The sequence below is a fragment of the Poecilia reticulata genome, chromosome 5 (genome assembly GCF_904066995.2).
Source record: "Poecilia reticulata chromosome 5, P_reticulata-male-v2, whole genome shotgun sequence".
NCBI classification, from domain to species: domain Eukaryota; kingdom Metazoa; phylum Chordata; class Actinopteri; order Cyprinodontiformes; family Poeciliidae; genus Poecilia; species Poecilia reticulata.
The window spans coordinates 10,921,433-10,947,951 of record NC_088834.1 but is presented as its reverse complement, the minus strand read 5'-3'; the positions used below and the strand labels follow the sequence as shown (position 1 = coordinate 10,947,951).

At 36.5% G+C, this 26,519-nt stretch overlaps 1 protein-coding gene across 1 annotated transcript; it reads right to left on the bottom strand.

Moving 5' to 3' along the window:
* Window positions 1-747: 747 nt before the first annotated feature.
* Window positions 748-26,519, bottom strand: myg1 (myg1 exonuclease). The gene is made up of 7 exons (XM_081607009.1): window positions 26,182-26,519; window positions 25,062-25,174; window positions 16,222-16,381; window positions 15,209-15,358; window positions 11,588-11,710; window positions 9,881-10,062; window positions 748-1,126 (listed from the first exon to the last, which is right to left on the bottom strand). The coding sequence occupies exons 1-7, from the start codon at window positions 26,461-26,463 to the stop codon at window positions 937-939; spliced, it is 1,200 nt and encodes a 399-aa protein (XP_081463135.1). The 5' UTR covers window positions 26,464-26,519; the 3' UTR covers window positions 748-936.

The window sequence follows — 26,519 nt, the reverse complement described above, 5'->3', positions numbered from 1 at the left end:
GACGAGGGTCCCCGTTGTCAATCAGTGTTGCTTCCTAAGTGGACAGTTTGATTTCACAGAAGTTTGATTTACTTGGAGTTATATTGTGTTGTTTAAGTGTTCCCTTTATTTTTTTGAGCAGTGTATATTTTTTTTACTTGAAAACTTAAAACTATTCTGAACCACTAAACACCAGAGCGACACAAAGCGGCTGCAAGCAACACGTCACTTATATTTTTTCCCCTTGCTGTGGCATTTACACATCAACACTTGCAATGATAGTAAAATAAAATGTCAGAGGCATAAGGTCAGTTTCATGAAAGCGCGCAATAAGAAGGGAGTTATAAAAAAAAAAGCTTTGGAGTGGAGAGAAAAAAAAAGAGTATTAATGAGAAAATTTAAGGCACATCCTCTGAGTTTATTAGTGGGAAATTGACTGTGCCAATAACCTTGTCGAGGCACTGGGTGAATCAGGGAACACCTCCTCCATGGCGTTTGGAAATTTAATTTCTCTGAATTAATCAGGCGTCATTATTGACGCTTTGATCTTGGAGCTGGACGAAGTGACGTCTGAATCTCTTTGTTGTGCTTTGGTTAATGTCAGCAATACTGGAAATGAAAGGAAGAACCACCGTCCAGGTGTGTATATAAATCAACCCTTGAAGGTAAGGCCGTGGTATTCACAGGCTTTGAAGATGCAGGAGCTGATCTATCAGATGGCAACATATATTTATTCGACTGAGGTGAAACCAAAGGATTAGAGCAAAGTGAGAAACACTGTTTATTGATGTTTTTAATCCATTAGGAAATACGAATACCAAGAAGCCACAGTGGCCTTTATTACATAGAAAAACTACAAGACAGCTAGTGACTCATGATGTAACAAAACCATTATAATCTACACCAACACATTATTCTTCGTTTCTTTATAAAGCATTGGCTGCTCGTTCTGGACGTTTAGCTGCTTCCGTTCGCAGGAGACTGGGCGGCAGCCTGCAGGGTCCTCCTGGCCATCTCCAGGGCTCCTTCCTGGGTTTTGTTGCCGCCAATAAATCCTCCAGCATGGACAAAGATGCATCCCTTAATGCCACTGAGCTCCGACAGCGCTTCATCTCGCACACCGCGCCACTCTTCTGGAAGGGGCAGCCTGGGAACAGAAGGGGGAGTCGGTCAGACAGATGGACGCCACATGGTTCACATCCTGTTTATCATTCATTTCTATTAAACAAGACATCGAAATAGATGAACAAATATATAATCTGGAATAAAATGAGAAAAATAATTAAAACCAAACCAGTGAAAAGATATCAGCCTTGCCGACAATTGACTTTTCAGCTAATTTTTTAAGTAACATCATACTTGAGCTGAATGCAGGCGTCTAAATAAGAAGAGCTGCGGCTCTTGCTGTCCATCAACCTGTGAAGTAATAAAAGGCCATTTCTAACAATTTACAGACCATCAGCTACAGTGAGAAAGATTCTTTATATCTTTGTGTGAAAAACACACAAGATGAGAGCCAATCTTCCCAGAAGTGGACGTTCAAGTAAAGTTCAGTCCAGAGTTGCTGTCCAACACCAAGATATAATACAGAATCATCTCAGCCTCTATGGGTCTCAGTTAACACTTTAAAGGTTAAAGTTTATGGAGAGAATGAACAAAAATGGCTTGTCTGCAGAAGTTACCAGAACGATTTCTCTTTTAAAACAATAATAATAAAAACTTTGCTCACAGATTAGATTCTCTAAATTATAGTGAAATAATGTTATTTAAAGAAATAAAACCTGATTACATGGGTTCAGTTTTAATGCTTAGTGAATTTTATCTCTCATTAAAAGCACTTTATATCACAAGGAGGGTGTCATTTTTGAAACTTCATATTTTCCTCTCATATCGTAGGAATTTTTCAGCATAGATATTATACATGTATCTACAGCTCTAGAGGAAATTAAGAAACCACTGAACTGAACCCCACCGAAAACCTCATGGTTATTCCACCAAATATTGATTCCTGAACTCTTACTGAGTTAAAACATTAGTTTTGTCCTTATAACTCTTAAATGAAGTGAAAATCCTAATATAACTTTAATCTGTTATATGTTTGCATTTATTCTTTGAAACAATTATCTGATTTAGCCGCAATAAATCAGAGATTCAGGGTTTGACTTGATCAAACCCAGAACTTTAATTCAAAGAAGGAAACATTTTTTTAACTTTTCTGCATCATTTTTGAATTACCCGAAATTTTCTTAAAGTTCTTTCTTCTACTGAAAGTATAGAAAAAAAGGCCTTAAAAAACATTTGTATTTCAAAACCCTGTTTTTTTGTCCCATTATCAATATGTGCAAATACAATATACAGAGACCACTGTATATTGTGGTCTCTGTATATATCAGTTTACTTTAAATATGTATATGTTTGGTTAAAATGAACATTGTTCTTTTATTCTGTGAACTGCTGACAACATGTCTCTGAAATTCCAAGAAAAAATTTAGTATTTATTTGCAGAAAATGAGAAACAGTTAAAATAATGAAAAAGATGCAGTGCTTTCAGACCTCAAATAAAGCAAAGAAAACAAGTTCATATTCATTTAGAAACAACAAAACAGGGGGGGTGTTGTGGTGACGCAGGGGTTAAAGCAACTTGAAGACTGAACCTTTATTTAATAGGACCGAATTAAATATAAACCTAATGGACATTTTAGCACAAATCTAACTATCAACTGAAGAGCAGAAAAAGGTACATTTTCCTGGATATATAAAAGAAACAAAAATCATTAAAAAAAAAAAAACATACATGATTCGATGCAAAATTTCCGCATCGCTTTCCACAACAACTCGCATTGTCCTCCTCTTTTCAAATTCAATGACCAGAAAATCAAGAGACGAGCAGCTGTCATAATGTGAAAGGAACCTTTGCACACAGCAAATCTAGCATCAGCGCCTGCAAATACAGCAATAATAAAAGTCGCCTTTATTCTTCTCCAGCAATGTGGAAAATCACGAGTCGACAAAGTGGCGGGCGAGCCATACTGTGTCGGAGTCAACAAGCAATCTTACAAAGTGCGGGAAAAGATTGACTCCGCGGGGTTTTATGAGCTGACCTCCACGAAGCGTCTCTGGATGAGGCGTATAGAAGCTGACAATTCATAAAATGTGGAGCAGCTCATTTACCACCTACTGCATGTAACACACACGTCTGTCAACAACAGCATGGCCAATCGTTTAAAACGCATTACTAGTTATCTCGAGTGTGCGCCATCTGCATGTCATTTCTACTTTGATGGGGTTATAATCTCCATTATGTTAGTTTCCAGCCCTCCTTAAAGGACGGCTATATTTAGCATATTTTCACTCTGATTTAATTCCGACTCTGCACTTCATTGCTCACCTCTTGCATTCTAACGGTCTCTGAAATAGGCTTTAAATTACTTCAAATGCTTCAAAACCCGGAGAGAAAATGGCCCCAGATCCTAAAAATATTCTCCTTCTTCTTGCTTGAATATGGGATGAATTATGGATGTATGCATTTAAACTTGTCAAAAATAAGCTGACACACCTGTCAAACAGTTTAAAGTTGTTGTGAGGAGCTTTTTAAAATGCCTATCTGAAATATTCTGCCATTTTCTAAATATAAGTAACATCTCATAAAATCTGTATACCCAGAGGGATAAGCAACCAAGAAAATAATAAATAAGCACCACATAAAAACTGGGATTACTCTCAAGAGAACCCAGTTTCACACCTATTAGGATTGTCACCTGACCACCTAAGGTGTAGAGCGTGGCAAAGCTGCTGAATAATCTCTGTTAAGGGATCAACAAATCGATTGCTCCACAGTATGGCTGGAAAACAAGCTCAGAGGAAAGGTCAACGGGGATGGTAATGAGCGAAGGAGTGGAGGTGGAGGGGGGATGATGACTGCTGTAGCTGCTGCTGCTATGGCAGAGCAGGAAGCTGCTTTTCCCAAGATGACCAGACTAAAACTATGACCTCAATTAGCAAATTACAATCTCACAGGAGAAGACCCCCACAGGTGAATCTCAGCTGATACGAAGTGATTCTATAAAAAAAAAAGTGTCATTTTAATTTAGATAACACTGGAAAAAGCAGAACATTATTAGTTTAAACCTGCAATTACTGACATTTTGCAGCACTTGACCTACTAGTTGCCCTTCATCTATATAGGAATATAAGCTGTTAGTATTAAAATATATACCCTACAATACAAATAGATTATTGTTTAGTAATTTTGATGTACATCTAGGTTATTGCACTACTGACTCAAATGCTGTTTTATGCACATATATGAGCTTGTTATTTGCCTATAATGTATTAATTAAAAAGGCAAATGGTTAATACTGCAAACATTTGGTTCATGGATGGAGTTTAGCATTACATAAGTAATAGTTTCACTCTTCTGGAACTTAATGTTGTGTATTTTTTTATGAATATTCAAAACTTTACCATGAATAAAAAGCACCAACTTATGGCATAACAACTTCACTTTTGCCCAAAAGAATACTACCTTAACTTTCTTCGTTTTTTTAGTCTGGAAAGTAATAAATTCAAAAACTTGCTGCTTCTGCCATTTCAATGATTTTGGGATTGAGACAATTTTGAGTCAGAGGAGGTGGATTCATTTATGGTTATCGGAAAAAAAATTCTCTTAAAAAGTTTGATTTATTGTGACAATATTAATTATCTTTGAAAACCATAAAACTTGCATGGTTACCACAATAAATACGCAAAATATGACAAAATGTAAACCTAATTGTGACATCTTGGAAAAAGACAAATTAGTTTCACATACTAGTCAGCGTTTTTTATTTGCTTGTTTTTTTTTAAACTTATGGCTAAAAATGATTTAAAATATGGTAGGAACAGACAATAAAAGTACTAAAACTGCAGTAACATAAGGTTACAGATGACAGCAGCTATTTTTCTTGCACAAATAATGGTGTTTATTTGCTTTCCCCCATGATGCTTTCAGGCTATAGTATCATTCAGCACATACAGTAACATACAGCACATTTCTAGAAAGAATACTTTCACTTCCATCTCCCTTCTGCTGGCTCACATTTCCTTAGCAATGTGATGCAGATAAAAATAGACCTCTTTCGCCCCAGGTGCAGTAGCAGGGACACAGGCGATAACAACACCCCTTTTGCAGAGTCGGCACAAGCTTACTGGGAGGAAACAGGCCACCCAGAGAAGAGCCATCTGGAGCCATGTTTTTTTATTTTAATCCATCGTATAAGCCATTGTTCCCATGTTGCTCCCCACCAACCAGCATGTTTTCATTAAATTAAATCTTTGAGGCGCTCCGAGACCACAAACAGGTGCCTGTCTTTTAAGTTCAAACACACTGCTGCCGGATAGGATTCTGCAGAGGTGTGGAAAAATGTCTAGCAGGAGGATGAAGAGGGGAACGGCAGAAAGTGTGAAAGCTGAGAAAGTGAGATAGTAGATGAAGACGACGAATTGGAGAAGGAGAGAAAATAGGATTAATAGGAAGGAGCAAGACAGATGGAAAAAAAAGTGACGAAATGTAAGAGGATAATTATGGGACAGACAGAAAACTCCCAAGAGAAAGGAGGAGCAGAGAAGCTGAAGAAGAAAAAAAAACCCTAATTGGAAAGCTGGAGAAACGGGAGCTTATGGGGAGAGGTGAAAAATAAAAGTGTCCAACATGACACCAACTGGTCAGACCAGGAGAACAAAATAAAATATCTTTTTAACTTCCTGTGTGTGTGAGCACAATTTGCTCAGATGGTCCCCTGCTGCTTTCAAGAAACTCACAAACAGTAATGAGCCCTTTGAATCTGAGGCCGGGTCTGACTCCATCACAGGTGGAGGAGAAATATATTTAAAGAACAGAGCAGTGAGGAGGTTAGAGATGCTATTGAGAGTGACAACATGGACTCAGTTCCAGCAAGAGGTCACTGCAACGACGACGAGAAGAAAAAAAAGAAGCTTCGCTGAATAATAGTGCAACAGATGTCACATCAACTGCATTCACAATGAAATCTTACTCTGTAATCCATATAATTTAACCTACCAGCTTAATATTAGTGCTATTTGTGGCTTTTATTTTACAGTGCAAAATCTTCTTAACTGTTCTTTAAAATGTAACTTTCTGCTTAGACTCAACTGTGATATTCTTATGATAAAGTTGAATAAAAATCCAGTACATTCAAAACATTATTAAAACAAGTTTAAACGAAAACGTGAAAAATGTATAACGGTCTGATCACTGATATTTCAAGCAACAGCAGCAATAGTTGATGCGACAACTGCTGCTACTGCTGGAGAAATAACACATTTGTTGAAGGCTGTGCAAACACCTTCACGGTTTCCAGACTGGTTAGATTTCCAGTTGAACTTTAGAGACTTTTTGTCTCGTTAAAAGGTGAAAGTTTTATTTTTAATAATTTATCATGAGTTCTGTTTTATCACAAAGAAGATCAATTTGAACAGGCCAGTGTACGCTTCAGAGATTCACAGAATTTCATAGAAAATAGTGTATTAGATTCCTTCAGAGTTATTTTAACGAGTAAAGTCAGAAATAAAATAAAAAAACTTTTAGTATTTTATTGCCTACAAGTCATTATCGATATTTGGACATGTATTGCTAAAAAAGAGAGCACAGAGTCTCATCAGCTGCATTAATTGGCACTTTTTCTTCCTCATTTTTCACAATATTATCTGCTGTCATTTTTACTCATTAACTTAATGAATTTGGACCAATCTTATCAACTTTTATTACATTTACCTTTAAACATTTCCAAGCAATAAAACAAAACAAAAAAAAGAAAAACTTGACAAAGTCTCACAGGCATCATAGGATTTTTAGCTGAACCAATTAATCTTCGCCAACACAAGCCTCCAAACTAAATGTATAATAAGCAGGATTATGCATAAAATCTTAATTAAATGTCCCCAATCAGCTTCTGAACACACACTCAGATGTATGGCAGTGCTTGAAATTGTTTTGAGTTTTCACTTACAAATAATCTTGGTGTGAAACCAGAAATCAGCTGCAGGGAGGAGATAGATAAACATTTTATAGAATTAGCTTTAATTAAAGCTACATACATAAACTTTTGATGGAAGTTTCTTAATTAAAGCTTTTGCAACCAGGTACAAATGAGTGGCTAGTTACTTACACTGAATCTCAGTCTTCATTTTTCATTTGGATATAATTTACATTAATAACCGATGAGTTTTTAAAATGACATTTGAGAAAAAAAATACTTCCTTAATATAAACTTCTGCCTTGTATGACACAAAAAATAAGGTAAGATTTTGCCCAGCATACTGACAGGGGATATTAAATCATATGGCCCGCTGTTGTTCTCCTTTGCCCAATAAAATTTTGTTGATTTGTTATCTGACAGATGAGATGATTCAGACATTCATGAAATGACATTTCCCAATTTCTAACATGAATAAATTGTGCAACCAGCATTTTAAGCTGTTTTGACACCAGCTTTGACTGTGCAATAAAGGTTTGGAAACAGGACTGGCTGTAAATATTACCTCAACCTGCAACAGCAGGCTGACAGCTCCTCTAAGCAACTGCTTTAAATCATTAGAATCTCTTAAAGTATCTGTAACAAACTCCATACAGTCCATGCCAAAAAAGTCTATTACACATGGTAACTAGTATCCACCATCCTCCAACCTGGTGGTTTTCCAGGTGGAGAGAAGACACACACCTCCAAATTGCACCCAAACTTGGTTGTGCTGGTTGTTAGGAGACTGAATGTTGTTGTACCTTCTTTTGGCCAATTTGAGTGCAATATGTACCTGGTGGACATATATAGAAAAACATAAGCTCCATCCTTTAAGGTTATTTTAGAAATGTAATACAAACTCCGAGCACAACTTATAAAAATAAACACAAGCCTAACAAAATTTGGTTAGGTCACAAAAAATATCACAAAGACATTTTGGTTTCTGGTGCATGACTATTTCTGACTGCCTCTGCATAAGATACCTGTTGAGAGAGCTTTTTTAAGTATGTTTAGGTTATATATAAGAACTCTGTATGTAGATACTACGCATAAACCTCTGTAGGCCGTATCCTCTTATTCTGCTGTTAAACAGCTGAAACTGAGGCCAAGCAATTCTCCATAGAACATATGCAAATGGTGACGCAGTGCTAAAAACATCCTGGCAAAGAAGTGGTACATCTGGACGTTAGTGTAAATGTACTTTAAGAAAAGTGAAACATGCATTTCATGTGCCGTGAGCATGGTTTGCATACTTAAACATTTCCAGAGATAGCAGCATCAGGAATAATATAATATTTTATCAGTGAAAACTTAGCTGGAAGTGACAGTAATATATCAATGAACTAACTAAATCATACTAATGCTTAAATATGAATGTTTACTATACCTGAATATTTAAATGCTTTGTTAATTTATTTTAAAAGAAAGTAATTACAATTAGTTTTGCTGATTTGATATCTCACCAGATAATAAAATGTGTTGTGTTGTTTTTCTGTTCTCAAATACAGAGATGACAGCCAAACAGCTAACAAAGTCACACTGGTTAGTTTTGTTGCTTCACTAATAACCGGCTGAGCCATCAGCTGACTGATTTTTTTTTTATTTTTATTGGTACCGCAGCAGAAAACAGGTTTGCGTCATTCTTCATTTCAAACCTGGGAAGCGCATCTTGACGGGGAGCTCAGCCGTCATTGGGCTGCTCATGAAGCTAATATTTAAACAGATATAGTGAGGGAGATTTACTACTTCAGTGCTGCAGATACAGAAGCTTTACTTTTCTTCAAAGTACTGTCGAACATCTGTACTGTCGCTGTAGCACAGCTAACATTTGGCATTTTTCTGCATTTCTTTTATTCTGTCTTATTGAGCTTGCTTATCAACTAAAGAAGGACACAAATGTAATTTTCTGGATATACTCACCGTTTTTGCTACTGGAGCACTGCTGCTGGTAAAATGCGACCGTTTGGGCTAATCGATTTTAATGCAAATGAGTATGCTTGAATAATTCATTTTTCTACTGTCGATTACATCGAGATATAGATTATTTTTGACAACCCTACGGCATATTTTGTAATGACCATTGCAACTGAACATATTGTGCAGCTCTACATAGTTGCACACAACATTCTGTTAAACTAAGAGAGACTTTTTGACGACTGAATGGCGTTCACATTCTGAACAGGATGATGAGATAATAACACAATATGCTAATTTCTATTGCTCAACAGAGCATGAATCCCACACTCATTAATATTAATGAAAACTCTAAAGCGCATAGGTAGTAGCTCTAAGTAAATGCAGCTGTCAAACAGGAAATATGTCGCCTAACTTCATTCAAAGCACTGGGTCTAATTAACAGCAGGGAGTCAAAAAAATAGATATATCTGAGTGAGAGGTGTGTGCATGGAAAAAAAAAAGACTCTGGTGGCTTCATCAAAGTGTTGATTGTGTTTACGTCTTCCTGCTCCTCAGAGAGCTGTGAGAACAAACCTGCTGTCCTGACTAAGATATTACCTCCTTGCAAACGAGTAAAAACAAGTGTTTCAGGCTTTGTAGGAGGAATGCTCTCCCTAGATAACATGCTCACGCTTCGTGAGCTGTTGTCAAATGGTCCACTAAACATTATATGTAAATCGTATCCCATCGTTCGTCTCTGTCACCAGACCTAAGCTCACTTCCACACATGGAGGAAACGAAGGTTTGCCTGTATGAAACTGTTCTGTAGGAAGCTTTGTGGGAGCCAGAGTCACAAAGATAACTTCTCTGAGATGTCCCCTACATTTACACAGTCCAAAGCTGTGCAGTATGCAGCAGATTTGGCCTTTAAATGACATTTAACAACAAAAAGAACAACAGAACTTGGTTCAAGTCTGTGTCATGGCTACCTGTTCTGGAAGGTGCTTAGCCCTGCAGGGACACACTGGACACGCCACTGGCCGTTCAGGTCTGGGTAAAGGACAAACTTGATGGGAGTTTCTACGTCTAGTTCTTTCTCGAGCGCAAACAAATGCTCCTTCCAGGGACAGCCACCCTGAGAGAAAAGCAGCACCTCCCCACTGGGATCAACCTGGAAACAACAAAGAGGGGAAACTTCAATCAGTGAATTTTCTTTTCTTCCCAAGCCACCGTGTCAGACGGTTTGCTGCTGAGAGACGTTTAAGAAGTTGATGCGTAAAAATGTTTGTGGAAAAAAGGAAAACTCTTGGCAGATGACTAAAATTAACCATCTGTTTTTACAGTCTGTCTTTGGCGAGCTTCAGCCAGTCAGATCAACAGAGTGGAACCAATTAAAAAAAATCTAACTCTTAGCTTAATCAGACAGGGGGGGGAGTAAAAACATCTTCTCCATCAGCATTAAAAATTATAGTTACATATTTGCTCTTCTCTTATTAAAAGTTGCTTCCCAGTCAGGTATAATTGGAGCTCTGCCATCTGGCTTCATGTCACAGATTATTGGTACTCCACTCAAAGAGGCATCTTCAAATTCTGACCAGTGGTTGATCTGGTCATAATTTGTTTAGTTGTCCTGATCAAAACATCAGCATTTTATTTGATGAAATGTTTTTCAAGACTTTCAAAAGCCCAAATGGTCTAGATTATAGTAGTGCTTCATGCAAGTAATTGTAAAAAGAAAGTTTTGATGATCTGCAAAGTTTTATTATGAAACACAGGAACACATGAATGAAAAGCAGCTGAAGAGATGCCATCCAGTACCTACGGATAAGCTGACAGTAAAATCAAAGTCTGCGCTAGCTTTTTAAGTTGCCAAGTGCAACTTAAAAACAAAGTTAGATAAGTTGTTTGCTACATTTAATCACCTAATAAATAAATGTCTTTAAAAACCTTTAGATCCACATGGGTGATTATTGCTGTGCCTGCACGTCAATGTGCAGACTGTGCATCCAACTGAACAAATTTATATTGATTACTGAATTAATTACTTTTAATTATTCAGATAATATTAAAATTAAATGCATTTAAACAAGTCAGGCTAAAAAATATAAAGATTTAAGGGGGTTTTTTTCCACTGCGGGAGAATAAAAGCATATTTCTGTTCAATTTAATGACTAAAAGTAGTTTGTAGGTTTCCTGGAAATGCTTCAGCTTTTATCATAACAGTTCAAGTAAAAGGTGCAACAGAAGCAGATTATTTTCCTGTTTGAGTTACACTCAAAACTGTGCTGTTTGTGTTCATTTTCTGTCTAGTCTCAACATAACAGACATTGTCAAAACTCAAGCTATTCATCAGTGAATGTGTACATTTGACTTAGTTTTGTTACAGATGGCAATCTATGCATTTATTCATACTTTAAAGAGAAAAAATTTAACAGTTTGAATAAATCTTGAAGGATGTAGACACCTCTTAAAAGGCACAGGAAATGTATAACAAAATGAAAGCATAAACAAAAGCGAATCGTTTATACTTTGAAACATTTACTGATCACTGTTCACAACAAATGTGTTTTATGAATTACCCTCACCTTTCAGACATGCTTTGTTCACAACTTTTCTGTTTCGTCAGTGCATTAATAGACATTTTATTCTTTTTGCCAAAAAGGAGAAAAATAAATGAGTGTTCACAGTACTGTTACCTGATGTCTCTCTTTGAATGCTTGTTCGACCACTGCTCGGGCTGGCAGCCAGGAAGATTTGTAGAAATCCAGACGGTCCAGAAACTCTTCCCCAACCATCTTCAGGGCCTTCTTGAAACCATCCTAGTGAAAAATTGAAGAGGTTAGCTTGTGATTAATTTCAAAGTTTCTTGGAGGGCCGCATTAAGAGCACTAAGGAAATGCATTCAAACAAATTACATCTTCGCGCATCACCACAACTGTTTCTCCAGTTTGTTTTAGAAATTGCTTAATGTGAAACTCAAAGGAAAGAGAATAATAACTGCAATATAATTGTTAAATATGACGATATCAGTTGTGCGTAATCCTTCTTTTTCAAATTAATCTTTATTTTCCTTCATCACAATGTCTTTACCACGCTTCACAAGCTTTAGCATCTTGGTCACTGAAACCCACATCAAATTATAGCCTCGAGCAGAGCTACATCAACCCAACAGGTCACAAATAGTGTTAATGTGAAACCCCTGGAATAAAGCAGTCCTTTTGTTTTGCACATGGATATTTCAATAAGTATTGCAGTTTGCTATACAGGCAGCTTCAGAAAGAACTAAAGGGTTCTGGCAGTCTGATACCGATAATAATTTGCTTTAATAAGATAAAATCCACAGTGGTAAATTTTTTTAAGAGGTCAAAGAAAAGAGCTGCGCAGTGTTTGTCATCTAGAGACCTCTATAAAATCTTTATTTCAAGGGTACTGTGGTTGTGTCCTCAGCTGAAGATAGAAGGCATGACATGATTACTAAAAAGTGAATTCCTCTTCTCTAAAATGTTCACGGATTTTAACAAGAATGGGCAATTTTTACATAGGTTTGCAGCTGTTAAGTGTGCAGAAGCACCTGCTTTGAATAATGAGAGCCTAACGGAAAATTTCCAGGTGAAGACAATCTAACTTGTCTCCAAAGAAAGGTTGGAAATGAAACTCATGCTTTTGGTCATGTATGTATTATTTTTTCAACATAATATGTACAAATCAACTCAGTTGATAAGGTACGATCTCAAAAACACAGCTTCACACTGTATGCCATAGAGAGGTCTAATCTGTATGCATCTGAATGAGAAGCCTGCAGCAGAAGAGGGTTTTCGCGGTCATGGATCGAGGAGATGAAAATCCAATACGCTTTTTTTCAATTATAACACACAGCCACTGCTCACAGGTTAGTCTACCATAAATCTGTCTCAGTTTTCCAGTGATGCCCCGAGACGGCTTGCCAGAAGGATCAGTTAGTGTGGAAATTGGAGGAACGTACCCAGACAAAAAAATAATAATTGTGTGAGCTGAATTGTGAAAAAACAAATAGGCCAACTGGTCCCCTAAGAGCCCTTACAATGGAAAAAGCCATTGGCATAGTCAACATATTTGCAAGGCTGGGCAGCATATATCTCGTGAGGGCTTTCTGAAAACAGGTGCTGATTCCCTGAAGACATTCCCATCCTGCACTAATGAGACAGAAAAGTGACACTGGGTCGTCGCCGAGTCTGTTTCTGTTCGGCTTTAAATTGAACCTCTGGACACTAATTGCTTTGCACCCATTTTGTTAGTCACAACACTTTTAACCCATTTAGGGTTTTTTGTGTCAAGACAGCTTGTTCATTATGCATGTCATTATAATTAAGAGGGATTTTTTTTTATATATAGGAACCGCCTGAGTGCAAAAGCTTTATGTCTAATATCAAAGCCAAACAAAAGGTGGCTGTAGGCAATTTAAAATTGATGAAGGTAAGAGGTTATTCATCATTCATAATATATCACTTAATATCAATTATTATTCCTCTAAAATATCTAAAAACAAATCAAACCTCATCAATATTGCATGTTGCATTGGAAAAACCCTTCATGCTTTAAATGTCTTGCATGTAAAACATATAATTTTCATTTACCATGCATGGATCTATAAATATGTAAATTGCTCACATCCTCTATTTCCATCTTCTGCTGGTAACTGCAGCAAATCTGCAAACCTTCACCTTCACTTAGAACATGTACAACTACTCAGCGATGCACAATGGCAGACTGAGATAAGTGTGCAGTTCAAACTGTGTGTTTAAAACAGAAACAAAGGAACTCGGCTCAACACAACAGAACAGATGAAGAATGTTAAAACATAAAACACTTTAAGAGCAAATATTTAAGAACTGAAAGGTAAAAGGTATAGAGAAAATGTTTTTTACTTCACTTTGTATGTGGTAACTTTCTCCACATGTAGACATAAACATAATAATTCTTTGGAGAAGGTGTGGAATCAAAATAATTTGCACTTCTTTCCATCTCATTTAAGTGTATAAACTGAAAGACATATTTATTGATTGGATTTAGATGTATTATACTGCATTAATGTTGAAGCAATTGAATTGTTTAATTAAATGTGATTTACATGTTCAAAATATGTATTACCAATATAATAACATATTAAATCTGATTGCAATGATCACATCAGATCCAATTAATCCAATTTTTACTTTATCTCATCTCCAATCCTCCAGCCAGAGGACTGGAGGATCTCTCAATGCTCTGACTGGAGAGATCTGACTGGGTATCTCCTCCAGTCAGATCTCATAACAAGCTGAATAATTACTGGTATGGAAAGCATGAATTTAGGAAGCCAATGCATTCCAAACAGCTTTTTACTCCAAAACGTTTTTTACATAGTTCATTGAAATAGTAAAATGTCACTCAGCGATACAGTGGCTGATACATTGATGATAATGTCATTATATTTCTTTTTTTCAGATATGCTGGCTACTGGTTTTCAGGTTTGCAGTTCACTACTGTGCAGAGATTGTAATAATTAGGGTTTCAAAGTGGTTGATTTTTTTTCCCCCATGGGTAACACTCAAGATTTAAAGTGCTTTTTAAACTCTATAATAAAATAATAAGCATAGCATAGATGACATTTATACTTGTAAGAATATGTATTGTTTATTGAACAATTGTTTTCCTGTACCACTTTCTATTTTTAATCCAAGAAAGACATCAAGAAAAACAGAACTTAAAAAGATATCGATTTACATTTAAACCAGCCTAAAACCTAAAGGGGGCTGTTGTTTGTTTTTAGTGTCCATCTATACTAGACTTATTTTTTCCTGCACAAAAACTTTTTATCTGCTGGAAAATATGTTCATCCTTCCAGTTTCATCTTCTCCCACATCAGGCTTTGCTGCTCTTTTCTGCCTTACGATGACAAAGCACTATTGCTGTACATTCGTTCATCGGCACACAATAATTGAAACTTGAAGAAAGCAACTTTGGCTTGAGAAAACTGGCATGATCTATGAAAGGACTGACCACAGGGTGCCTAGACATTGTTCCAGGCCAAAATTCAATACTTTTTCAAAACTCTTCGTTCTTTCTTAGGCAGTTCTAACAAATGTTAAAATACAGTCATAGTTTACAGATAACTGTACGGAATAAAGCTGTTGTGGACATCCCTTATTTAATTATTGACGAAATTAAAACCTTGACGAAAACCATCAACAATTCTAAATAAATGATCGCAGATCCCTAAACGGTAGAGTAACCCTGTGATGTTTTCCATGCCTCTCCACGTGTGAGTAAATCGCACATGCACGGTCACATGCGCTCACCTCAGTGTCCTGACTCTTGCTGTTCCAGCGAGGATTCAGATGTGCGACACGTGCACTCAGCGTGGAGGAGACGGCATAACGAGCTTCCCCATCGAACTGTGAGATACCGTTGTCTATAGCATCCACCTCCTCCACAAAGTTCTCGTACAGCTGTGAGCGAAGAGACACGTGACGCATTGAGAATCAGTAAGGAGAATCCACCGTTTCTTTTTTTAACAAAGTCTGTTTAGTCTTATGAAATCTGAAAAAAACAAAAGGACTTGCATGGGAAAATAACTTACTGAGATGTCCCCATAGTACATAAGAGATTAAAAATAAGAAAGTAAAATGCATGCAAGGATAAGAAGAGACAAACAGAAGCTGATTTGGGGCAGAAAACCCTTAGTGCATCGGAAGGTCAATCACCAAAGAGCTGACATTTTGCAAGAGGCTTGAAAGGAAAACAAAGCACTTGTTTGTCTAAAACAGCTGAGAACAAGACATAAAACACCAAAATAAATAAAGCCTGAGCTGTGCCTAAAAGGATTATCTATGGCTTTAAACACAGCAATACATCAAACAAAGCCAAGACGAAATGACGTAATAGCACTAATATTAAAGTTGACCTATGTTTGACATCCTGAGGCTCTAAACTCTGACAGCTGAGTGTTTCTGTCGGCCAAGAGTTCAAAAACAATAAATCATTTGAATTATTACACCTTACTGACAATAATCAAGAGCAAACAATGGCTGCAAATTAAACAGTAACAAAAAAGGAACAATTTGCAATTGTTACAGTGGCATAGATTTTTTTTTTGTTTTGTAGTTTGCAGTTAAGATTGAATGCTTTTTACTGTAATATGAGCAAAAGTCTCTCCCATTTAAAAAGGTCGTCAAAGCTTTCAATTTCATGATAAAAACACTGTTCAGTGAAAACAGATCTGGTTCCAACAGCTGGCTGTTAGTATAGTAAATAAAGCACAATCAGTGGCAATCCATGGGCGACCATAAATCTGTTATCTTTCTTTTCTCACCTTGTCAAAAAGCACGTCCAGCTGCCTGTCATCCTCCTTCATCTGCGTCAGCTGGGCCAGCAGTCGGCGGCCAAAGTGCAGATAGACCAGACCGGCAGAGCTGAGCTTGGTCACCCACGGCTTCTCAGGACACAGACTGTGGAAGTTCTCTGTGAAAGTCCTAAGGAGAGAACAAGATAACCTCTCAGATCACCGCAGCAGAAACAAAGGTTTCCATTTATGACATAGTTTAACAAAGTTGAACTATTTCTCTTTTTTAATCATTAATAGTAGAGATGAGGTGGGACAAGTGTCAAGCTGGTTGGAAACGAGTAAACACAGCAAACCGAGTCCTACCGGGTCACGCTCACAACACTCTTTGGTGTGGATGTTGCTACTGACGGAAGAAGACTGAAAGCTAACTGTTCTCAGTATGAGCAGGCTGGAGGCACAGAAATGTGAGCAGCTATTTAAAAGGAACATTTTTCTTTTCTGACATGTCAAGAATTGTAAGAAAAAGACTTTCAGCAGAGAACAGTGTGGTTGTACAGAGTGGGATGGAAAAGATGCTGTTTTTTTTTCCTTTACAGATGTCAATCTTTGGATTTGAAAATACTGCAATCTTTAGGAGTTAATATTAGGATTTACACAATATTCACACAGAGACTGTTTTTTTGTAATGCTAACCATGCTAACTGTTAAATAATATGTTATTTAAGTTTTTGTTTTAGGTTATTATTAAAGCACTGCTTCATGGCTAAAATCCTCGCACACAGTTAAATCTGCTGCTAATAAGAGAGTAATGTCTGATCAGTGATATAAGAAGTTATAAGTAAACTTCTTATATCAGCAAGAGGCTGATATAAGAGGCTGATTTTTGTGGCTTTCACTGCCTGAAAGCCACAAAAATATTTCTGTGCTTTACTTATAGCTTCTTAAATCACAGATTTCAAAAATAAATCATAATTACAAGTTTTTTTTCTTCCTTTCAAACAAAAGCTGGAAATCAGCCAAAAAAAAATTACTGACATTTGAATTTCTAACTTTTAAGAAATAAATTATAATAGCAGGTACACAGTTAGGTCTGAAATTATTCATACGCTAAAACAAGGAAATGTAAATGCTCTTCCAAGAGTAGTGGACTAAAAATTAAGCTAAATGTAATATGTTTTAAATTTAATATGTGTTAAAGAAATTATTTGGTGTTTAATATGTTACCTGAATACAAATGGAGACAACAAACAACAACATGTGGAAAATAATGAAGAAGATATGTTCACAAAACTTAAGTACACTCACACTTTTACAGTAATGAAGCAATTAGCACCCTTGTGCTGTTATAGAACTACATTTCATTAATTGATCAATACATAGAGTGAAAGCCTCCAAAACATATACAGTATATGCTCAATAAGATATTAGATCTGAAGTGTATACACAAAGCAGAGAATGAAGAGGAAACTGTTGACAACCGTCATCCTGTAAGGGTTATAAGGCCATTTCCAAACAGTTTTGAGTCCATCATTTCACAGACAAAGAGATTCCCAAGCGGAAAAGATTCAAGAGTTGCCAATCTTCCTAGCAGAGGTTGAACTATCACATTTGCCACAATGTCAGAGCATGTAATTCTCACGGGAGCTGCAAGAAGCTCAAAAATGCCAAAAGAGTTCAGGACAGTGAAACTGGGAAAAGATTTAACACGTATGGCTGAAAGGAGAAAAACACTGTTCATAGGAGAAGCATGACAGCAATACGTATGTTTCTAAAGTACGTCCAGAGAAACTTGAGATTTCTCTAGCAATGTCCTTTGGGCCGACAAAATAAATTAAGGGCCGTTTGGCCACAATTCTCAGAGCAATGTTTGGAGAAAACCAAACACTCCATATCAACACAAACACATCATACCAGCTATGAAGCACAGCAGGGGAGGGGCGACGCTTTGAGCTTCATTGGAAGCTGCTGATCAAAATATTGTAGGTAAAATCCTTAAACATCTGTCCTGTCAGCATCAAATTCAAAACAGAAAGACCGATTTGAACTCCTAAGAAAGCTGTGCAAGCATAACTGAATGGTGAGTAGATTGATGGAACAATGAACAAAGGATGGGAGCAAATTTAATCAACATTGATTAAGTTGTACAAAAGATGAGTAGGGCTGCAACTCACATCTTAGTAATCAAGTATTCTATTGATTATTCTGATGATTAGTTGATTAATTGGCACCTTCTACAGATTTTTCATTTAACCACTTAAGCTTATTTTATACAATATTAAAAATGTAAAACAATGCACCATTCCTTTAGTGAACTCGTGATCATTTGTAGCAAAGCATGCATCTGCAGCTTACAAACTCAGCTTCTGCAAGACTTAAAAACTATACAGTGCAGGGTTGACTTTTTTTTATTAACTCATTACTAACTGGATAACAAAAGGTATTTAATAGGAGATGTTTTTTTCCAACAAAATTTGAACCAGGTGAAGTTAAAACTATACCACTTATTTGCAGACAAGGTGTTTTTTTTTTAACCTTAAATATAAAATGTTTTTTTTTTTTTTTTTTACAGATTTGGCTTAGTTACTACTTGAGTATGTTGTTGACTCAAAAAAAAACTTTTTTGAGTCTGCATACTCCAGTTAATGATTATTTGATTACTAGATGACAATTATTTCAATAATCGATTGATCAGGATTAATCAGGTTAATCATTTCAGCCCTAAAGCCCTTCAAGTTGTTGCTGTTTGTACTTGATATTGTATTGAGAAGATTTATTTACAGTAACAATAACTTACATCTTAGCTAATGTTAGCTAACTAAAGAACAGAGTACTACACAGCTGCCTGTCACAAAATGTTGACATGCAGATGTGCTAAGCTAATGCACTTTACCCTAATGCTAATGTTTTACCCTATATTGATCATCTGAGATGTATATGCAATACTTGTAAGCTTAAGAATAATTCTCCATGCCGATATGCTCTTCAGTGTTCTTTTCCAGCACGTCTCTTAGGTTGAGCACACGCAGCCACTGCTGGTCTCCCCTCTGACATGTGCTGAGTTAGGTGGGCTCCAGCAATAAGCTACTGCTGGTCATTTAATTCAAGTTTAATTAGGATGCTTTGGCTACAGCACAGCAGAAAGCAGGATGTCAAACGAATGAGTGACATGCTAGTAGACTAGGGGGTAATCAGAGCTATTAAAGCCCTAATTGGCCAAGCTAAGGCATTTCTATGGCAATATGGAGGATATCACACTGATAGGACGAGAGTAAAAAAAACATCACTGGCAAAAATGTAGAAGCATATTCACGCTGAACGTGCCAAAAAAATTAAAGTCATCTGATCTGCTTGTGTGAAATCAACATTACAGCATGAGCCACACTGACTCATAAGGGGGACAGATAAAAGGAAAAAGTTGCAAATGTTTTTGCAGAAAAAGTTTTGAATAAACTTTAGACACATGTGTTTACAAGCTAAACTACTTAATGTTTCTGATCCCTCTAATCATTAGAAGGATTGCTTTAAGCTGTGTCTCTAGCCTGTCTGCGTGCGTGTGTGTGTGTGTGTGGGGGGGGGGTGTGCGTGTGTGTGTGGGTGTGCATATGTGTGTGTTTCATAGACTTATCAAAGCATTACAAGAAACATCCTGCTTCTTGAAACTTGCAACGATGGGAAATTAAGCTTGAGCAAGGAGGCTGCAAATCAGGCTGCATTTTCCCTCCTTCTAAAAAGTAACATTTTAAATGTGACAAAAATCCAAACATCGTTATTCCCAATTTGTATTTTATATTTTCAGGAAGAGCATCAACCACAACATTTAAACTGTCAGATAATATTGTGCAGCTCCCCTGCCTGCACCCCGGTTCGTGGATCAGGGTTGTTCCATCAGATTGTGCAGATTTCACGGAGATTCTAATTCAAACCCCAGTCTAAGGATGTCAGAAGCTGGGTCAGTGCATTGTTATTATATGAAAGGCATGTCAGAGCAGATTTTGCGGAGCTGCAGGGTGCGCTGTCAGAGTTGAATGCTTTTATTGAAGTAACACCCATATAAATGTCAGGACCTCTTCTACTTCAGTGCAATATTGTGTTGGAACACAATTATGGCGAATTTCACTTGACATTAATGTTGTCACTTTTAAGTGTATAATAACAAGGATGTAAAATGTCCAATAAATTAAATTCTGGTGAGGTTAGATTAAATATTCTTAGTGACTATAAGTAGTTGAGGCAGCCTGCTGTGTCAAGATCCATTTTTTCATGCAGATCTGCAACCTGGAACTTATATTTCAATACTAAATTCAGAAAAGTATTTCAGTTCTTCAGTACAGTGATGAGTCACATTTAATCCCAGATATTTTCCAACCTTCAGATAGAGTTTGGAGAACTGCCTCCACTTCTTCCAGTCACCACATGTTTTGATTTAGTGAAACAAACTTTGTAAGAACTTAAGCTAAACTTAAACATGCTATTATGAAACGTATATTTAGTAGAAATTTAGCTAAGATTTGTAGCACTACAATAGACCACTTAACTTTACATTGCATACAATAACCAATTGATGGGTAATATCCTATTTTTGTCATGTTATCTAATAAAAACCTTTTTTTAATTATTGCCTTCAATTGCTATTAAATAATATGCAAGTATAATATTAAGTAATGCAAACACTAATGGCAAATATAATTTAAACATCCCATTAGTTAACATAAATTCAGTCGCATATTAGCTTAGCATAGCATTTTCGCTAGTGCTGGAACACAACCTAACTTACATGATGATAGCTACTAGTAGCCAATAAAGAAATACTAACATTTCTATAAGCTAACATGTCATGAGTAGTATTAGACAATGCTAGCTAGCTATTTAACTTTATATAGGATATAATAGACATGTTAGCTTATAGAAATGTTAGCATCTTAACTAAATTTACCCATGTAAATATTTTGAAGAGCTTCCTTAAGCAAATTGTACAACGTAAAAAGAACAGACGGCTACACAGGTCTTTCAGAAATGTTTTCAATGCACAACTTCTGTAAAGATTATGTACCTGACCTAAAAACAGTTATATATTGCTATATCTATGGGTTTTCTTTTTTTTTTTTTTCTGTTTCATAATGCTCATCTAGCCATCCGTTATCTTCTACTTAATCTGGTGTGAGATTGTTGGGGCAGCTGCCAAAGCAGAGAGGTCCAGAGTTTCCTCTCCCAAGCTACTTGGGGCATTTTCTCTAATGGTTTCTCACGGTTACAAATGGTTTTAAAATGCTGTCTTCTTTTAGTGCAAGTTATTTATTATACAAAAACAAACAAATAGATTTGATTATGAAGTTCAAACAATTTAACATCTTTGGGGGGGAAGTATTGGTTCACACCTTCAAAGTAAAAAACCTGCTGCTACCATTTTAACAAACTGATTTGTTGTCAGAAGCCCAACAAATCAGTTTATCTTGACTGCATAACATAACGAGTCGAAACTGGGAAGCAACAATTAACTGGGTCTCAATTGACTAAGAGTGATTACAGTCCAGTCATCAAACTGTCTTCTTCTTTCAATTGCCCCTTTTAAGGGACTCCAGAGTGAATTATTACCTCCATCTCATCCTATCATTTGCATCCTCTTCTGTTATCCCACCTCTCTTAATATCCTCCTTTACTTCATCCATAAACCTTATCTTTTCCTTACTCACTGTTAGCTCCATGTCAAACATTCTTTTTCCAATCTATTCACTATGCCTCCTTTCTTCCTGGTTTGAGTAGCAACCACTAAACAGAAGTTGTACCTCTCTCAAAATATAATGTATAATTAACGTGTGGCAAACAGCTTATAGAAGACTCAAATTCATCTCTTCATTGTATCAATGCACCTGTCAAGTTCACGTGTCTAGCCATCATTTTCCAGATCTTTCTCCAGTATCCGGCCCGCGTACATGCTTTCTTTCCAATACAATCATCATCAGCATATGTGAGTGACAGACACATTCTCCCGTGGCCTCCTGCTGAGCTGTGGCAGCCTCTGAACCTCGTGAGCCAACAGCAGGAGGGGGTTCGATTGAAGGAGCACTAATTACCACTAACCGGAGAGATCTCCGACATACGTTCATCACTATAGCCATAAAAGTCATTTACTTTCATAATCAGGACAGTAAGTTAGCAAAACACCTGGAATGTGATATTGGACAACGTGACCAGACTTTCAGTGAATCCAGTCATTAGAAAGTTTGCTAGAAAAACAGAGCCTGTCCTTTCATTGTTCATTCAGAGAAAGATTGTTTCAATATGTTAGAACAGCAACCAAGGGGAGACTTACTCTGACGGTCTAGATAATGAAAACATTCCTAATCTTATTATCTAAACATTATAATAATAAAAAGACACAGAGAAACAGTGGCACAATAAATTATGTTAGAGACAGAAAACTCTAGGTGTAATAAGCGAGATTAATTACAGTGTCTGGCTCAAAGATAGGCCAAACTGGCACATCAAAATGTAATGCATTCTGTTAGTAATATAAAGTTACACTGTCCAGTAGATATATAGCTAAAGACCAGACCTGAAGTAGGCACCTTTTCATTTCACAATATTTCAAGCATTCGCCAGAAAAAAGGCCTGGTGGAATATCTTGTTGATTAATTACTATCAGCTACCAGTAACATTTTCACAAAGTTATTAGCATTAAGATAAAATCCAGTGGAAATTTTCTCAAGAATAGTTATATGTTTAAATCTTCAATCAAGCAACCTGTAGGCTAAAGATGACAGAGCTCATCACTTCTACCATCAGTACACAATTCAAAACCAAGCGTACATTGCAATGTGGGGAAAAAAATCAGTGTGAACAACCTGGACCACAGACAGTATAGCTGCCGGTAATGACAAATTTATTCAGAGCCTGACATACAGATTTCAGAGTAACACATGGTCCCATTCAATTGTGTGTCTGACAGAGAATGTTTTGTTTGTCGTAATGCAATAAACATTTACACAATAAAAAGTGTGAAATGCTCACCAACTCAAATGTTAGAAAATGTAGGACAAAATAATAAAACTACTGAACTTAATCAACCCAGTTTCTTCCAACTTCAAGTATTTAGTTTAAAACACTATGCTGTCACAAATTTATTTTGAACTGAACATAAATAAATAAATAACCGGCAGATCCTAGACTCACTTTTACTTGGCGTTTAAAAGTTTACCAAGCTCTTTGACAGAACTGCTCGTGATATTGCAAATACTTCATTACTGCAATTATTAGTTTGTATGATGCTAACATGACAAATGAAATTTGAGTCAGGAATTCACACTTTGCAAGACAATATATACAAGTTGTTGCACTGAATCTCACCAGAGTTTAAGTCCTCATCTGATAATAACAAAAATATTTAAAGTCAAAACGTGTGTTGCAATGTTTGACAGATGAGAAAGAGAGAGACTATAGAGTACTTTGAAGTTATTAAAGGGGTGGTATTATGTATTTTCCAGGTAGGGCTGTAGTGATACAATGATCTCACGATACAATACACGATATTCTGCTCACAATATGATATATACTACGATATTCAGCAAACGATACAATTCGATACACTTGCAATTTTCTGAAAGACTTTAGAGGGACAGAGTGATTTTGGTGACATTTTGTGACTGTTATAGAGTTGGACTGAATTAATTTAACTAAAAACTGATTAAAAGCACCAACTACACAATACCTGGCTCTGGTTGGGCATGGACACAGACTTAAAGTCGACAGCTGGACAAAATGAATCAAAGAAGTGGTGAGAAAACATGTTTCTTTTAATTGAAACTGTACAAACTGTAGCTTACATGCATTTGTAAAGTAAATAAAGTGCACCAAGTACCCTGCTCTGAATAGTTTGATACCTTTTTAACCTTGACACTTAACATCTGAAGGAATCACTCTCAGCCTGATAACCTAATCACTCTCCCGGCGAAGCAAGCAGTGAGTGAGCAAGGTGACAGTTGGATGTTACGATACTTGCAGATGAATATCGATTTTTTTCTAGGAAAGAAAATATTGATATATATCGCAAAATCGATATCGTTACACAGCCCTATTTCCAGGCACATAGAGCAATTTTAAAAGCACAATCAAGTAACTATGTTACCTACAGTTGTTATAAAAATGTTGCATATATCAAACATAACCGAAAACAAATAGGCTTCCGTCTCTTTAAGAAACTTTTTGTTTGTCCATTTGCAACCGCTCTAAGGAGTGTTGAACTGAAAAGTAGTTTCTATGATGAGCTCCACAGATGTCCATTTCCACCAGGCATTTGCTAATTGCTGCTGTTGCTACAACACCTTTTCCCACCACACTTTTTCTATCCTCTCAGCTTTCAGTGACTATGGCTGGAAACAAAACTCTGAACAAGCAGCTTCTTTTGAAATGACCTTTTGCGATTCATGTTCCTTGTGGAATTGTTAATGACCGTCTTCTGGACATCTGTCCAGTCAGCAGTCTTCCCCATGGTTGTGTAGCCTACTGACCCAGACTAAGAGACCATTTAAAGACTCAGTAAATCTTTGCAGGTGTGTTGAGTTAATTAGCTGATTAGGGAGTGACACCATCATTTTACAGCGCTTAACATTTTCACACTATTCCATATTTCTAAGACAATGAATTTTGAGTTTTTTTTGTAAGCCATACTCATCTTGAAAGACTTGAAATATTTCACTTTGAGTAATGAATCTATATAATATACAGGTTTCACAGTTTAAAAACAGTTGCAAACAATGTAGAACGTTTTTATAATATCCTAATTTTTTTTAGATGCTTATATTGGGTAAGTATCCATAGAAACGGATTTGTTTCGAGTTTCCAAATGAAAGTTGGCCCGGATATAACGGTACCTCTGATGATGGTCATAGCGATGTCTCTTGGGGTCAAATTCTCCTCCCACGTCGACAACAATATCACATTCTGCCAGTACAGCTGCGTCTCTTGTTCGAACAATTTCAGCCTCCTGAGGAAAGAGGACAGTCACTCATAAATACATCACAGGGGAGAAAAAGAACACCTAAATATCATGTAAATAGCATAAATACATTACATATACATAATATAAATCATAACTAGAAATTCACAGTTTATCAAATTGCATGAATCTTAAAACAATTCTTGGATGCCATATTTATTTTTATTTAATAAGTTTGATGCATTAAAATTTTGCTGGCTCATTATAGATGTAATTAGTTGGAATGATTTGCAAAGTCTTATATTCTCACACCTTATATAGAAGGGAAACGGTGAGGACACTGCAATGATCAGGAAGAGAAAAAGTCCTTTTGGGAAATGTTGTATAGTAGTGCAACCTACTGGGAAATAAACAAATATTCAAAACACTTTATTCAAGATCTTATAATTTGGTTAACTCTGTTGTCACAAATCCCTTAGAATGTGTATTATTTTTCTGGCTTCTTCTACTAGATTTATGTTTTGCGTTATAGCTGAAATTTCACTGAACTATTTTATCTAAATATAAATGGATAAAAATGTATTTCTTTAATGCTGGTTTCTCTAATGCAAAGTGGCTTCATGACACTAATTTAGATTAAAATAACAGGCCACTTTATATTTATAAAATGGCACATGAAAGTGTCGAGAATACAACGTTTCAACCCTTTTTCTAAGGCTAAAAATCACGATTTGGACAAATTTTGTTACGGCTTTAAAACTACAAGGAACTGCCCCAAGTCTTCCTTTTTTCCAAGTAGTTAAACTTGACTTTTCAACATTTGGTTAATGGCTGTTGAACATTATAAGAAATTTTCAGCAGTTTAAAGAATAAAAACACACAAACATTTATGCTTTATGAGAAAAAATATTCTGATTGAACAAATGTTATGCACTTCTAAGAACACCTTTTTTTCGTTACCACAGCGCCTCCTGGTGGCATATCGATGCATACACAGAAAACAATGGATAGAGACTTTAAAAAGTAGTTTCTTTTCTGTTGTTTGCTGTACCTACCGCGTACTCCGGTAACTGGCGGAGGAAGAAGCAGGCCAGGACCTCGTCGCAGTGGAAGCTTCCGTTGTGAGTTCCGATCTTTTTAATAGTCATTTCGTCAATGCGGATTTTCTTCGGTTCACTTGACATAAATCGTTGTTCTGCGCCCCAATTGTTCGCAGAGCTATAACGAAGCCGCCCACACAGCAAATGTAACTCCTTTAAATGACACAAAGGGATTTTATGTCCTACTGAATGGGAGATTTTTGTCAGTTTAAGTGCAATAACTCGTGGACTCCACATTCATGTAAATCCACACGACAAGCGCTCTTGGCGGGCACATTTAGCTGCCGGACCGG

Excerpts from the sequence above, each read along its gene's own strand:
- myg1 (XM_081607009.1), bottom strand. The coding sequence starts at position 26,463 with ATGTGGAGTCCACGAGTTATTGCACTTAAACTGACAAAAATCTCCCAT. Across the intron at positions 15,359-16,221 it reads TGGACGTGCTTTTTGACAAG|CTGTACGAGAACTTTGTGGA; the intron begins GTGAGAAAAGAA and ends CTTCGCTCACAG. Across the intron at positions 10,063-11,587 it reads CATTCAAAGAGAGACATCAG|GTTGATCCCAGTGGGGAGGT; the intron begins GTAACAGTACTG and ends TGTTGTTTCCAG.